Source organism: Malurus melanocephalus, unplaced genomic scaffold, assembly GCF_030028575.1.
Source record: "Malurus melanocephalus ecotype Western Australia unplaced genomic scaffold, MMel_1.1 scaffold_190, whole genome shotgun sequence".
Taxonomy (NCBI): domain Eukaryota; kingdom Metazoa; phylum Chordata; class Aves; order Passeriformes; family Maluridae; genus Malurus; species Malurus melanocephalus.
The window spans coordinates 287,581-303,852 of NW_026623422.1; the positions used below are offsets into that span (position 1 = coordinate 287,581).

The following is a 16,272-nucleotide window of genomic DNA, read 5'->3' on the forward strand; positions in this document are numbered from 1 at the left end:
CGCGCGCGCGTGTGGCGAATCTGCGGGGCCGGCGCGCGGGGCGGTGAGTGCGCGCGAGCCTGGAGCGCGTGCGGTGGTGGGGGGATGGGAGGGGGGAGACGGGCGCGCGTTCGTGAGGGAGCGGGAGGGACCCTGAGGAACCGGGAGCGTTTGTGTGGCCTGGGAAAGCCCGTGAGGGACCGGGAACGTTCCTGAGGGACCCTGAGGAACCGGGAGTGTTCCCGGGGCCTGGGAGAGTCCGTGAGGAACCGGGAGCGTTCCCGGGGCCTGGGAAGAACACGTGAGGGACCGGGAGGGTTCCTGAGGGACCCTGAGGAACCGGGAGTGTTCCCGTGGCCTGGGAGAGCCTCTGAGGGACCGGGAACCTTCCTGAGGGATCCTGAGGATCCGGGAGTATTCCTGTGTCCTGGGAGAGCTCATGAGGGACCGGCAGCGTTCCTGAGGAACCGGGAGCGTTCCCGTGGCCTGGGAGAGCCCGTGAAGGACCGGGAGTGTTCCTGTGGCCTCTGAGGAACCGGGAGCATTCCCGTGGCCTGGGAAGAGCCCGTGAGGGACCGGGAATGTTCTCGTGGCCTGGGAGAGCCCGTGAGGGACGGGGAGTGTTTCTGTGGCCTGGGAGAGCCCGTGAGGGACCGGGAGCGTTCCTGAGGGAGCCCGTGAGGGACCCTGAGAAGCCGGGAGTGTTTCTGTGGCCTGGGAGAGCCCGTGAGGGACCGGGAGCGTTCCCGGGACCTGGGAAAAGCACGTGAGGAACCGGGAGCGTTCCTGAGGGACCGTGAGGAACCGGGAGCGTTCCTGAGGGACCGTGAAGAACCGGGAGTGTTTCTGTGGCCTGGGAGAGCCCGTGAGGGACCGGGAGGGTTCCTGAGGGTCCCTGAGGAACCGGGAGTGTTCCCCGGGCCTGGGAGAGCCCGTGAAGAACCGGGAGTGTTCCCGTGGCCTGGGAAGAGCCCGTGAGGGACCGGGAGCCTTCCCGTGCTTGGGAGAGCCTGTGAAGGACCGGGAGTGTTCCTGTGGCCTCTGAGGAACTGGGAGCGTTCCCGTGGCTCGTGAGGAGCCGGGAGCGCTCCTGTGGTACCGGGAGAGGCCGGGAGCGCTCCCGAGGACTATGAATGAGGAAATTCCGTTCATGTTCGTGGTTTTTCCCGGTGCCAGGCGGCTCGGTGGGGTTAAGGACCCAAAGCGCCCGGTGTTGGGCCGGGGCTTGGCTGAGCGAGTGACTCGTGAGGGGAGAAGAACTCAAGGTGCCCTTGGAAGAGAGAACTGGAGGATGAAGTGAAAAGACAAAATAAAGCTCGACGTGAAGTTGTTTTATCCTCAGGTTTTGATTTTATTGGCTCAGAAGTGTCGGCCAGGTGGGATCTCACTTAAGTAGGAGAATGCTGATGGGAAAAGGTGTATTTTCTCTCAGGGCAGAYACCCATACACGCGTTCAGTGTGCTCAGAGAGGCTCCCCTGGTGCCTGAGGTCAGGCCGACTCTGGTGACTCACCTTTGGTGTTAGATTTCTACCTCTGAACGCCTCCAGAGCAGGATCCAGGCCAAATCCAGGCGATAGTGAATGACAACAACCGGTGCACCAGCTACACCTGGTTGTTCAACTCCAGCCCTTCTTTCATCTCACCCTGTTTTTCTCACTTCATTAAATGCCTCTGGCCTCCTTAAATCAATTAGTTTGGGCTTCTTTTAAATCTGATGTCAATCCAGTTGTAGCCTAGTAATCCCGCATGATAAAAGAACTTTCTCTCCGGGCTGTGGGGAGTTTACCTTGACACAATTCTTTTGACTTATAATTTTATTCTTTATTTTGCACACCCAGATCATGTGGCCCTTGCAGCAGATGTTTATTCAGAGATCTCTGCTTCCTGCAGTGTGAATACCCTTGTTTAGAAGGGCAATGCTGATTTTTAAAATCATGTTTAGTCCAGAGAATAGTCCTGGAGGCTCTGTAGGATTAAACCTGAACCGTGCAGGAGTGGTGTGAGCAGCTCTGTAGGAAGGTCTGGGGTGGGTTGGTTGAGGTGCTGAGCTCTGGAATGGGCTCTTTCATCACYCTTTTTTAAGCTTTTTTCAGAGTTGGAGGGAAAGGGGGGAAGCAGCCGGAAATCTTGAAATAGTACATTTACCACACTTCAGAACAAACCAGATTTGCACATTCCTGTGAAGGTTCAGTAGCTCATTTTCAGGTGTAAGGCTGTGATTTGTAGCTAAAGGAGCAGCAGAGCTGTGTAATTGCACTGCCTGCATTGCGGAATGTGTGAAATACCTGTACAGGAACAAGAGCTCCAGGCACTTCAGATCAGATGGTGCCAGCAGTGCTGATGTAAATCAGAGCCTTTCCCAGGTGTCAGAGCTTTGTGAAACTACAGCTTCAACCTGCCATTTYCAATCTTGCCAAATTAGTCACGGAAACACAGAGATCAGGGTTGCTATAAACACAAATCRTGAAGCAATGCTTAGTGTGAGAAAATGGCACCAACAGTTGAAGCTTTGAGCTTCCTGCGTTTGGCAGAGGACAAAAGTCTTTCCTCCTCCCTGCAGTTTCTGTTTAATTATCTACCTAACCTGAKCTGAGAGAACTGTCACTGGTCTTGTTTTCTCACAGGCTGAGAGATGAGAGTGGAATTGCCATCACTTCTCACTTGTTATCCCAGGTGAAGGGCACGTYCATTCTCCTAAAACAAATTAGAGGTTTGGGATAGAGGAGATAGGCTGGAGAAGGACTTTGGACAAGGGTGTGGGGTGACAGGATAAGGAGTACTCACTTTGCACTGACAGAGGACAGAGTTAGATGGGATACTGGGAAGGAATTGTTGACTGTGAGGGTGGTGAGGCCCTGTCTGAGGTTGCCCGCAGAAGCTGCCCCATCCCTGGCAGTGTCCAAGGCCAGGTTGGATGGGGATTAGAGCACCCTGGGATAGTGGAATGTGTCCCTGCCCATGGCAGAGGGTGGAATGAGACGGGCTTGAAGGTCCCTTCCAACCCAAACCAGTTTGTGATTCAGTGACAACCTGAATGAAACCTTGTTTCTTCTTAACCACTGTATCCTGTAGGTTGTCCTCCAGAACAACCTGTGCGACCCCTCTTCCCATAAGGAATTCTTGCATCTTACATCCCAGAATCMGTGGCTTTGGCCTCCAATCCCTGAATTGGTTCCCTGTGCAGGGATAAGATGTGTGATGTTAAGAGGCAGATGTCACAATCCGTGTGCTGCTGGGAGGGGGTGCAAGGAGAGTTCACACTGGTGAGAGCTCCCTGGTGCTATTTTTAGTAGCTTCGTTTTCTTTCTGTTGCAGAATTAATTGTTACTGTCTCTTTGTTCATGTTCAGGCAGCTTATGTCCCCCTTCCCTTCCTCCTGCTGAGAGACTGCAATAGCTAAAGYCCTCTCAAACATGAATGTCTTGCCCAAAAATTGGCAAAGCGTAATAGAAGATTAATTGCAARTAGCCCTTGCTAAAGGGCTAAATGAGCTTTTCTTTTTCCCCCGGGATCACACTTCAGTGTTCATTTTTCTTCCACAAGTTGAATTAAAGTGAAGGAGCTTGTTCTTGCCAACACATGAGATTAGTTTGCATTATCATCTGTGATAATAGATCTTAGATAACATGGAAATTAAGGGATGAGGAAGACGAGGTTTCAGTATTCTAGGAAACCTGCAGAGATGCTTTCAAGCCTTAACTTGTTCAGTAATGTGATTAGGAATGTGAGTCTTCGTTGAGGATGCTTGTTTAAATTCTTGGATTCATGGCTGTTTATTTCTTCCTATTGTCTGTTTCATTCCTTTAAAGCCATTCTTCTGTGTTTTTCTTGTATTTATTCATTACAGTCAGTGACCACATGTGTTGTAGTTCAGGTGTCTGGTGCAGCTACACAGAAACCAGGCCCTGCACCTTGWGCTGCATTTGCTCAGTGACTGCCAGTTTATATTTGCCTTTTTTCCTCTTCACAGATCACATCTAAAGTCACTGAAACTTTAAGACTAGAAAGTGTTATGGCTTTGCTTCTTCCCCAGCTCTTGCCTTAGTTTATTTTGTAAGTTTGACAGCACTTAAAATAAATATGGTATTTTATAAGTCATTTTAGCTGTTTGAAATACCTTACAAGTGTTTAAAGGACAGCAATTAACAGGTGGATCTGGTAAGGTTTCATACCTGGAGTTATCTTAGATGTTCTTTTAACTGGATATATTCTCAAAAGATAACATCCCTTTGAGCGAATGGCTTAGAAGTTTGCTAGCAGGGTGGCATTTAAACACACGTCAAGGATGCATACATTTCCATTCTGATGTAAAATGTTGCAGTTGGTATTTGTTTTTTAKGTAAAACTCGATTTTTCTCCTCACTTTTAGGTGACTGAGTCACAGGAGGAATATGGCTGGACAAATATCAGAGTCTGATCAGATCAAGCAGGTGAGATGCTGCATTTGTGAGGGGTGGCTTTGAAAGTCTTGTACTGCTCTGTCACATACAATGAAAATTATAGGGCATAGAGAGGGACAAAACTTCCCTCAGACAAAACCTCTGAGTTACCATCTGAGTTAAAACAACCAAAATTTAAACAGGTGACCGTTGACAAACAGCATATTTTGAGTATGAGCAGCTTTTTGAAATTTCTGAGAGAGAGTAAATTTTTCTGGTGACTTGTCCTTCAGATTTAGTGTCACTGATGCAGCTGTGTGTAAGAAAAATTAACACAGATTTTATTTTTTAATATTCAATTGTCTACTTTTATTTACAGTTCAAGGAGTTTCTTGGCACATACAATAAACTTACAGAAAATTGCTTCTTGGATTGCATAAAGGATTTCACTAGCAGAGATGTGAAACCTGAAGAGGTAGGTAATAGCTTCTAGTGACCATTTGGTAGAATTGCTGTGCAGCACTCCAATTTCAGAAGATAGTTAAACGTTTTGATCTTTCAACTGGCTGCAAAGCCAGGCAACAGCCTTCAGTGGTGAGTGGGTGTCTGGCTTGTTGCTTCCAAGTGAGTGCTCCAGACCAGCTTGGGCAGGGCTTGGAGCAGCCAGGTCTAGTGGAAAGTGTCCCTGCCCATGGCAGTGGGGTGGAACTGGATGGGCTTTAGGGTCCTTTCCCACCAAAACCATTCCAGAAGTGGTTGTCAGTGCTGCACACACAGAATCTGCCCAGTCTCCCTTGAGTATTGGCTGCTCACTGCAATTCCATGTGTTTCATTCCCTGAGCTGTCAGTGGAGGTGCTTGTGGCTTCTCATGGATAGTAACTCCCTGGACATGGAAGTTGCCCACCTACAGCCTGCATCTCATTCTYTGAAGAATCCTGCTGAAATATTTGTTTACCTGCCCACGTTCCTCCTTTGTAGAGAGTCATGGGAACACAGCTCTGGCTGTTAAATCCACTTCCCTGCACTGCGGGGAGCTCCCTCATGTCGTCATCTGCAAAAAAAGATTAAGCTCTCTGTAAGATTAGTTGAATGTTTTTGYTTCTCCTCACCTTTGGGAGGCTGCTTCAGAGCCTAATCGTATTGTTGGTTAAAAATCTAATAACCTTTGCTTGACTCAGCTKGTAGGGGAAAAAAAGAAACCCTAAAATTTTAAACTGACCATTGTATTTTCTGCCTCCTCAGAGTTTAAYTCCTCACTGCAGGCAAAACTCACGTCTCCTTTCAGCTTTGCTTCTGTTGCCCTGAACAAAGCTCTCTTAGCTTCCCAAGGCAGATTTCTTCTTTCCCTAATCTTCTCTGCATCTACTTTAGAGGAATTCCATTACAGGTCATAATTATTCTGTATTAAAGWTTATTTAGGTGCAATAAMTAGTCTTAGATTCTTCKAGCTATCTGGTRTAGTGGAAGATGTCCCTGCCMATGGCAGAGGYTTGSAATGAGATGATATTTAAGGTTCCTCCCAACCCAAACAATTTTTTGATCGTGACCTGACTTTTTTGCTTCTGTGAATTGCATAGAGTCTTTGTCTGGTAGCACAGGAGCCATCAGTTAACAGTGGGACTGGGAAGAAACTTTCTTATGGGAGGTAGTTTCTTATTAAATAATTGAGATTAATACCTCCGTGCATCTCCTTTGGGATTCCACACTTGAAAAAAATCCATCTTCTGAGCTCTTTCCTTACTCATTCTTTGAAGAATCATGCTGAAATATTTGTTGCCACTGCAAGTCTGGACTTCCCAGGCACCATGTCACAAACACCACTCCCTCTGGCAGCAGAGGCTTGGGGCAGTTCCAGGAGTTGTTTCCTAGGGAGACTTTGCTCCTGCTCAGCAGGTTTGGCTGTAGCTGGTGCCAGGCCGAGGATGGAGAAGGGCAGGTGCTGGGTGGTGTGTGGAACTGCTGGRGTTTTGACATTTTCACCCCTCTGCACTGAGCAGCACCAAAGCAAGTTCTGCTTTCCCCAGGAAAAGGGATCAGCTTTCCTTTCTACCCGATTTTTTACCTTTTGCAGTGATTGCAAGGTTTTGAACCATGGCACAGAATATGCAATTGGTAGAACTCTAGCTCAGAAATAATCTCACGACTCTTTCTCTACACTTTTAAGTAAAGAAAAAAAAGTTAAAATTTAAGAAATACCATGGATGGAATAGGCCTCAGAATTTTTTTCCCCTTCCAGCTGGCTGATGTACTTTTATGGATCTGCTGAAGGGTAATCAAGCAGGTACCAGCAGACTGTTAGAGCTAATGGGAACAAGGGCAAAAAGGGTTAAACTGAGCTAGCAGAGAGTAGATCATATTTGGCTGTTTAAATCAGTGTGTGTTTGTAAACAGAATTCAACCAAAACATACTAATTTAATAGATTCATTATTTATTTGAAAATCTATTACTCAATTCCACAAGAGGAGCCCAAGGACAAAAGGATGGTATCTCCAAGGTCAAGGTGTTTTCTATGGAAACTTTAAAATGAGAATGGATATTAGCAGATGCTTCAGGCATACTTCAAAAACTAAACTTCACATTTTCTGCTGCCCTCATCTTAAGACTTAACAATATGAGATATAGTTGCCTAATTGTTAATCCCTGTATGTTGTTATGTTTTGGGTCCTCGTTGGGGAAGTGGTTTAATCACTGACTGAAGCCTTCCCTTTCCCTCTTGTTGTAGATAACGTGTTCAGATAACTGCCTGCAGAAGTATCTAAAGATGACACAGAGGATCTCCATGAGATTCCAGGAGTACCACATCCAGCAGAAYGAGGCTCTGGCAGCCAAGGCAGGACTGCTCAGCCAACCTCGTTAGACCAGAGCACTGTGCTCAGACTGAAGCTGTGCCAGTGTTCCCTGGGCAAGAACACATTTGGGGATTCCTGCTGTCAGGATGTGTGTCCAGAAGCTCAGAGCAGAGCTGTGGGCGCTGCTGAGGCAGTGGGAGCCATGAAGGGTTAACAGGAGCTCAGTCATGGTGGCCTGGCAGTGGAGTTTGTTTCCACAAGGGAAGGATGCGGATACAACYTTTCCCAGGGCCCAGACTGGTGTCTGAATTTCAGGGGTGGTGGGAGGGCTCAATTGCCTTTTGCTGAGAGTGGTTGAGATGAATCAATGTACTATGGGGAATACACATTTTTATTTAATTCAAATAAAATTAATGGGAGCCATACATGTGTGTGTGTTCTTTCCCAAGAGCCATTTTTGAGACCCTGTTTGAAAGCAGTGTTTGTTTGCTGGGGGCCCTTTGCTCAGCTATTTCAGAGTTCTGTTCATTCATTGCTGCTTTAGSAACTGACAGATGCCAGAGGGAGCTCAGGCAGGGGTGCCCTGCCAGCCTTGCCCCAGGTTAACTTTGCCTCGTGCCTCACACTGTCATTTACGAGGCTCAGAGTGTCAGAGTAGCATCACTCTGCCTAAGGCAGCTCCTGTGCAATCCTTGTTCCCCTCAGGGAATGCCACGGGGTCCTCCAAACCCGACTTCCTGGCCTGATGCTCTCCAAACACTGAGCTCGCTGCAGTCTCCTCTGTCTGTGTGCATGCYAGCAGGAAATCCAGGGTCTGCACAGCAGTGTCTGTTTGCTGCTGCGTGAGCCCAGAGAGAAGTTTGGAAAGCAGCTGGATTGGGTTAGGAAACAGCAGTGCTTTGGAAGGATCCTGACAGCTGAAATCCTGCAGTCAGGGYGTTGGTGCAGGGGAATGACAGTGAACAGGCACCCTGTGCTTCAGTTCTAACTCATAAAATACAGCAACAACAGGAACTGAACAGCAGGATCWCCAACTTTGAGATTTCAGGTGTTGAGGAGTGAACCAGAGCTATTTCATGTCAGCTGCCAGGTTCTGTTAKTTACAGAAAGGCAACACCAAGGAACGGAAAGGGCAGGAAGGCTTTTGTGTTGTTACCTTATCGAGCTTTTTATTTCCAGCAGCAGTTTGAAGGAATCATTTCCTCCCTTTTTCTTTGACTACTCAGACTCTCAGCTGTCCCGGTTGTGGCTTCCTGGCCCCYGAGGGCAGCACAAAGCCCTTGCCCCTTGCACTGGACCCTGTTCTCTGTGCTGTTGTTTAAAGCTGCTCCAGCTCTCCCTGGAATCCCTGTCCCTGTGCAAATCCCAATCCCCTGTTCCACTTGCAAAGGTGGAAGGAACCAGTGTGATCCTCCAGCCTCACAATCCTGTGTTTTGTACTCGTATTCCAGCTCTTTCCTACTTTGCCTGTGCCTTGTTACCTTGGAGATGGAGAAGAGCKCACTCTGTAATAGGAAAGGCTAAAAACCAGCCCAAATAAGGCAGCAAGTCTCCAGATTTTTTCAAAGGAATATCAGGCTAAAACTGTACAGMTTGTTTTCTACAATCAGGCCACAAACGTTGCAGCCAATTAGAATTAATAAATCCGTAGTAAAGACTGAAGCTTTCCTCAAAGCAGCYCTCTTTTTGTTAAACATTTGAAAATAATCCATGACTCAGATTTTCCATGTGGAGAGGTGCTCAGAAAAGTACCTGAGGAGTTTTAACTGATGGCAGTGGAGGATTTTCATGTCTTCTGAACAAAGTACCTTGGGGCTGAAGTGAGGGGGGCTTTAAAAAAAAAAAATCACATTTCAGGGTAGGAATGTATTTAAATATTTATTAAGACCTATTTCCTAAACAAAAGGTTAAGCAAATTTTAGAGGGACTTAGGGTAATTTATTAACTCTTTCAGGTTTGGATAACCCATTTTGTCCAAGCTACATTTCACTCCAAAAAAAATGCTGTGATCTTTTAAATCCAGATGACAGGTGCATACAGATGATACAAATATATTTTAGCTTGGAAACAAAGTGCATTCAGGTAACTAAAGCATCCAAGTGATAAATAATAAAAATGGGATTATGGTTTTACTCTGGACCCTAACAGAAAGACAACAGAATTTTCTTAAATGCTGTTAACGGGTGTCACGAGGGGGTGAATCACCTTGCTGAGGCACAATAGGTGCAGGAATGGACCCAGCTTTGAGGGAAGAGGGAGCAAAGGGTGRAAAATGGAATGTTGCTGAGGAAGGAGTACTGAGAAAGCTGTGGAAAAAAGTGAGTGGAGGTGGGAGGGAGCAGGAGGGCAGCCTGCCAAAAACCRGCTCAATGAAACCGAGCTGGTAAACAGACACTCATTTGGAGGAGATGCTCACTGCAGCAGCGACAGGAACACGGATCCTTCCTTCTGGAAACACACACAATTACTCGGCAGCCCACGGAAACCAGAACCATTTCAGCAGGAAGGGTCAAATGAGAGCCTTGTTCCAGAGTGCCCGGGACAGCAGCAGTGCTGGCAGAGCCATCAGATCAATCAGCTGGAAGATTATAATAAAGGCTCCTTGAATTCTCTCCAGGATAAARGCAAAGCCCCAATTTATGTAATCCCCTGCTGAGAGCTTCAGCTACTGAGCTCTGCTGGAAGGCAAGAAAAGGAGTGACTGCAGTGCTCTGTCAGGGAGTGTGGGTGAAACACTGAGTGTGGCTGTGGCTTCAGAGCAAGGAKGCAAATCCTCTGTGCTCTGACATACCCCACGGTGGGAACTGGAGCTTAGCAACAGCTCTTTGTTCAGCTTTTTCTCTTAGCTAGGTTGGGAAGTCAGCACGTGGCATTTGAGGAATCCAGTTCAAATCTTAGGGAGTCCATAAGCTCAGCTCTGAAATTCCTTGAATGAGTCTGGCCCAAACTCTTAAGAACTGTAAAAGCAATCAGAGCTTGTGACACCTGAATGTGCCTCATGTCTGCACCTTAAATTTCCAGAGGACAGCATTAAAAGAACTCAAAAAGTTACAATTCTGCTTACTACTAGAAGGCTTTTTAACTTGAACTTTAGGTTTTACCTGAACTTTACACTTCTTTGTGTTTTGTAGCAGCAGATTCTTCACAATAAATGTCAGGTAAAATGCACACGTACAACATTTTTACCRTAACAGTTGTAAAATTAGATTAGAATTGAATTAGGGAAAATACATTATTGAGTGCTTCTTGAAACAAAACTGTTGTACTACTGACCATGTTGCACCAGGGTGTGCCAAAAGGCACGGGGAGGTGGTTGGGTCACGCCAGAAGGCACTTGGAGGACGGATCCTGGGCCATCAGGAAAAGGGCAGGGTCACCCTCCGTGCTCAGACACACAGATACTCCGGGAGGGGCTGGAAGCAGATGATCTGTAAGTCTCTTCCAATCCAAACTGTTCTGTGATTCTTCAGAGATGTAAGAAAAATGTCTTACAGAAGACTTGGAAGAAAAGACAGCACATTTCACTGCTTACCTGCACATCCCCAGCTCCAGCAAGGCTCTGGGGCAGGCAGGACACTGCAGGGGATGCAGTGAGCAGTGTCATCCCTGTGCACTGGGACTTCCCAACAGCAAAGGTTTTATAGGAAACCAGCTCTGGGCTAAATGTAACATCCACTGAGCCTTCAGAGACACAGAGAGGAATTACCCTGCACAGGGATGCTGCAAAGTGCCTCCAAGCCAGAGAGAAATCACATTCTCACCATTGTTCAGGATTCTCCAGAGAAGATCAAACAAGGAGCACTGCAGCAGCAGCAGCAGCAGCCAAATGACAGTCACAAAAATCAGCTCACTCCTGCACTGCCTGTGGATAACATTATTCCATAATTATTCCCACAGGATTAAGTGAGGCTGCTCTCACATACTGAGTCAAACACATTCAAATACCTGCACAGACCAGGAAAAAACTGTACCTCTTACTGTACCACTGCCAAAACATTTCCTTATCAGAGAGGGATTCTCCTGCCCACCTGAGGGCAGCCACTGCCCCCAAGCTCCTGGAATGGCACACAGGAGGGTGGGAAACAGAGCATGCACAGAAGGAATCAARGGTTTGGGGATTTTGTTTTTGGGGCACTTTTTTTTTCCTTTTAAAATAGCTTTATTTATTCATAAGGGAAATAAAGGAGCATCAAGAGAGATGATTTTAAGCTACACATACACATAAACATAAACAAGTGTCTTGTTAAAACAGAAAGAAAAAACACTCTTRAGCAATATAACAAAGTGTTTCATACAAATTCCACATCTAACCCCTCCTTATGAAACTGGCAGAGCTGGCAGGAACATGGTAAATTGGGTCAAGCTGTACCCAGATGAGGGATTAGAGGAGGAGTTTAGGAAATGCTGAAGACACTGACAACGCTGGAATGGAAATGTTGGGTTGTTCTGAACAGCAGGAGAGAAACAACACCAAAGCCACAGCAACCAACCCAGAGCAGTGAGTGCCTCACCAACAGGCTCAGGGTGAGAGTTAAACACACGAGTGACAAGCACCTGCACAGCTCCAGGGCAGGTTTTCTCTGCTGGCAAAACACTGAAACAGAGAAAGTGATGCAAAGCTTCTGTGGTTACTGCATTGAGTGAGCTGTGCTGGTGAACTGAAGCCAAGTGCCACCAAACAAAGACACTTCTTCATGTTCGAAAACTCTTGGGATGGGATAAGCAACAGCACAAGGGTGTTAACCAATGTAAACAGCTGCAGGGCTGAAGCAGAACCAACCTGCTTTGAGCCAGAATTTGGGGTTTCTCTGCAATGGGAAGGAGCAGGAATAGCAGCATAAGTAGAAAAGGAAATTCCAAACAAAGACAACACTAGACAAGTCCTATTCTTAGAAAATCTGCTTTCACAATTAATACTGTTTTATCCTTCCAGTTTTCTTTAAATGWCAACACAGTGAGTATTTGTCACTGGGCTGTGGCTAATCACAAACCCCACTACTCACTGGCACTAAAACAAACACAAATTCAGACCAAAAGCACTGGAACACAAAAACTGAATTTACATATTCCTTCAAAGCAGTGGATGGGACCAATAAATGCTTGTGGAATTTGGGGAACTCACAGGTCTCCAAAGCAAACAGAAGATCCCAAATAAATCCCACCTACTCAGTGGTAACTAATAAAGGGGAATTATTTTAAACTCTGAGACCTCTTAAAAACCCATCCTATTTGGTGTGAGGAAATATGGGAGARTGACAGATTTTCTCAAAATTTGCAAGCAGTAGCTTAGAAGTGTGAGCTAATTATAAAATGTCCTTTTCCTAAGCCCTGGAATGACAGTGACTCAGCCTCTGGCAACATCCCCTTTGGTTCCACTGTTTTATTATGTTCCCCACATCTCCAGAACCTTTATCCTGCACACTGCAGCAAATAATAAACTCCAAAGAACAGARAAGGAAAAATAACGAAGATTTCAGTGCATAATTTCTGCAAAGGCAGAAGTGAAGTMAACAGCCCAACATACTTTTGTGAACACATTCATCTTTTATTTCAGCTGGTAAATCTGGCTCCTGGCTCATGTCAGATTTCTTTTAAGACATCAAACTAAACCTGCTCTTTTCTTAAAAAGAAAACAACAGCATTTCTTAGACTTACTGCTGTAAAGGAATTCCAGTAAATGCTGCCCAGAAAATCCATTTGGCTGACTCAGCTATCCAAGAGTATTTTTAATGGGGAAAAGAAGAAAATGTTATAAAAGTATTAGCTTTCTTTAAGGAGATATTCCATCTGGTTGACAAACCTGTCTGGAGAGAGAAGGCTCTCTCAGCAGTGGATATTCTGACTGAGGCACAGGAGTTGACAATCCTTAGATTCAGATTCTCRTTCCAGCTCCACATCAAAGCCATCCTGAGTAATTTTGGTAGCCATTACTGCATGGCTTCCCCTACAAAAAATGAGAATATGTAACCATTTAAAAAAATTCTGTCTATTCTAATAGTGCACCTTAAAAAAATAGATTCAAGCATGCACAAAAGCATCACCTTTTCTGCTGCTCCCTGTGAAGGTCAGATACATCATCCTCATGAAGTCACACATTTCTTTGCCCTTGTTATGCTTTTCATTCACTGATAATTGCTACTGAAAATCTGCTTAACCTCTGTCAAAACAATGACTTGTTATTATTGTTCTGACAACTYTGCTTCTCCTGCCTGATCTGTTCAGGCTGATTAAGCAGAAGAAACTTTCTCAGCCACCAGTAACCTGACRGAGGAGCCAAAAACAAGCAGGGATTTAACAGGGTGTTGCTAAACRTTCACATTACAAAATCAAAACTCATTAGTACAAATGTAGCTGATAAACTGGACGGAAAGAAAGTGAAAACAAACAAGTATGGGAATGAATCTTACCTTATGTCCTTGCACGGAAACATTCAAAGTTTTTCCATCTTTCAGATATATGCTAACACAAAGATAAGATATCTGCCAGAAATCTGACAGTTCTTTGTATCAAATGCAGGAAATGAGGGAAGAATCTGATTCTCTTACAACCCTGTTCTTTTTAACAGTGGTGGATCCCACTTTTTTTTTTCCTCCTAAGGAAGCTGGAAATAACAAGTGTTATTTTGAGGAAAACCTGTAGGAGATCAGAAGGCAGGAGGACAGCACAAGACTGCCACCAGGGTGTTTTATTTTTGCTTTCTCTTGGAAATGCAATATCTGATCTCTTATTTTAAAAAATCCCAATTCTGTATAATCATAATTACTGTGTCTTCAACTGCATAAACTTTCATCCTGTGAAAGACACTCTGGGATTTATCTTAACAAAGCATTAATAAGGGGATTATTGAAGCGTTGGAAATCATAGATTTCCAAACCCTAAATCATAGGGTTTCTTCTGGATTTCAGCCTTAACCCAGGATAGCCCAATGATACCAGTTAAAYCTTCTTATCCCTGTGATAATTTTAAACATCATAGGGAATGAGTGCAAAYGTCTAGTGAATAATCTAACTGATATGCTCCTTCCCAGAAGGATAAAACCAGGAAATCAGTGACATGCTGGAAGTTTTGCCAGTGGCTTGGCAGAAAGCCCACCTTTCCTGCAGGTTTAGTGCTGTTGGTTTTGGGATGAGCAGGGCAAGGGAAGCAGGTGCAAGAGGAAGCAAAGGAGCAAGTTCTCTCTGTCAGTGGGCTGGAATGGGTTTCCATGTTCCATGGGAGCATACCTGGAGCCTTCCAAGCAGAGTTTTAAACATTCCTAAGAGACAGGGAGCAGCAGCCAGCTGAGGGCACAYGTGGGAACATCCACTTTGAGGCACAGATCCTCCATCCTCCGTGCCTGTTCAAGATCTCACAGTGTGCACACAGGTTAGATATCAGAGATCTGCACAACACGTGATTAATCCTGTTATTTCCCCAGATTTTAGATCTGCTTCTGCAAATATTAAACATGTGACCCATGTTACTTCCTTTTMAACGAATATTGCTTTTTATTCGTAGCTATTATAAGATTAACAGTAAAAGTTAGTTCTGAAAAAGTCTTTACAGTAATTTATGGAGATTAACTTTCCTATTTAGGTTAAAGTCCAGACATTTACAAGAACAATCACTTAAATAAAAATAGAATATAAAGCCTATGTTTAAAACATGGCCTTTATTAGCGCTGTCTAGTGAGCTCCATATTTATCTTACATTGAAATAGTTCTGCTTTGCTTAAGAAAAGACAGAAAAAGTGCATTTACAAGAGTACTTTTTCTTTAATTCTCTGCGAAAATGGAAGGAATTGGAATCACAAGTTGACAAATGTTGTAAAATGAAATTTCAAGAAACATCAATTTTAGTAATGCTACGCCATCACTAGTGTTTCCTCCTGACCTTCTGCCGTGTGGAACCAGAATATCCTGATATACAGTCTAGAGCATCTATGTTATTACTCTACAGCATATTAAACACAGAAAAAGGGGCTCAGGCCCCCTTTCAATGTACAAACATGAATAAAAAAATTGATTAAAAAAATCACTTTTTATACATAATGTATATGCAAACTGCTTTAAATACATGGGTTTGGAAGAGTTATTTACAAACTGCATCTGCCCGTGGGACAATCCACAGGCAGAGCACACACAGTTGCTTTACTTTATTGGTGCATCTCAACTTTGGGAGATATAAATTTATTCGGCAGTACAGCAAACACAAGAACTTGTGACAAAGCATCTTAAGGGCAACCCAATAAATTTTGTTCCTCCAAACAAGGTTAAGTACTAGGACTGCCAAAGTTTCCAAATAAAGTTTTAGCTTAACCCAGATGCCTGCTGGCAGATCTGTGTGGTGGAGGATATGTAGACAGACCCATTGGAAGTACAGGCTTGGCTACTGGATAACTCCTCCTGAAGAGCCAGAACTGATAAGGATGTTTTGTCCAAAGAGTGAACTAACCTAGAATTTTTTTTTTCCAATTTTATTAATATTTTAAAAAATACATAAAAATACAACATCCAATGTCTGAATAAATATATTTAACAAGTTGCAAGATACCTTATTTTACACAAAAATTTCAGCTTTAGAAATCTTGTTAAATAACTTCATTGTTGTTATATATTTCTTTTTTCGTCTTTTTGTAACAAAATAAAAACTCTGAAATTACATAGAAAAAAGACAAAATATTTTTGTCAAGGGATAAGATAGTCCACTGAAAACCTATTCACAATTCCACTGTAAACATTAATAAACATTAAAACATTTGCATAATTGTGTGCTCAAAAATCCTATAAAAAGTGGAAGACTTATTACAACTGTAGTTTTCAGTCAACTACACTTCCTTTCACAATTTATTTTGTCCCATTTACAGCTTTAAAACTGGGCACATTGCTGAACACATACTTTGGCAGTTCTGTATAGCAAGTGCTTCCACAAAGAGGAACTACTCACCAAGAGTTACCCACAGCTCGGTGAAAGTGCAGCAGTTACTCAGTTCTTTTGGATAATACTCTGATGTCTGCTTGGTGCACTTGCTTTTTTTTTTTTTTTTTTTTTTTTTTTAAGATCACCCTAGAACACCTGAATGCTTCATTGGACATAACTTTTCAAATTTGATAAGTGCCCTTTCTCTGTGTYAAGAAAAAAAA

General features: G+C 44.3%; 1 protein-coding gene and 1 long non-coding RNA gene across 4 annotated transcripts; one reads left to right on the forward strand and one right to left on the reverse strand.

Moving 5' to 3' along the window:
- TIMM9 (translocase of inner mitochondrial membrane 9) lies at positions 1-7,575 on the forward strand. Of its 3 annotated transcripts, none has more exons than XM_057373229.1 (4): positions 1-43; positions 4,350-4,410; positions 4,739-4,834; positions 7,084-7,575. In XM_057373229.1, exons 2-4 carry the CDS (start codon positions 4,372-4,374, stop codon positions 7,216-7,218), a joined length of 270 nt encoding a protein of 89 aa, XP_057229212.1. In that variant the 5' UTR covers positions 1-43; positions 4,350-4,371; the 3' UTR covers positions 7,219-7,575. The 3 variants fall into 3 exon arrangements, with proteins under 3 accessions (XP_057229212.1, XP_057229211.1, XP_057229213.1); XM_057373228.1 differs by lacking the exon at positions 1-43 and adding an exon at positions 936-3,243; XM_057373230.1 differs by lacking the exon at positions 1-43 and adding an exon at positions 3,255-4,033.
- A 1,526-nt stretch (positions 7,576-9,101) lies between these two features.
- LOC130577676 (uncharacterized) lies at positions 9,102-16,269 on the reverse strand. Its single transcript, XR_008965794.1, has 3 exons — positions 14,374-16,269; positions 10,912-13,751; positions 9,102-9,728 (listed from the first exon to the last, which is right to left on the reverse strand). It is a non-coding gene; the product is annotated as an uncharacterized LOC130577676 (long non-coding RNA).
- Positions 16,270-16,272: the final 3 nt, after the last annotated feature.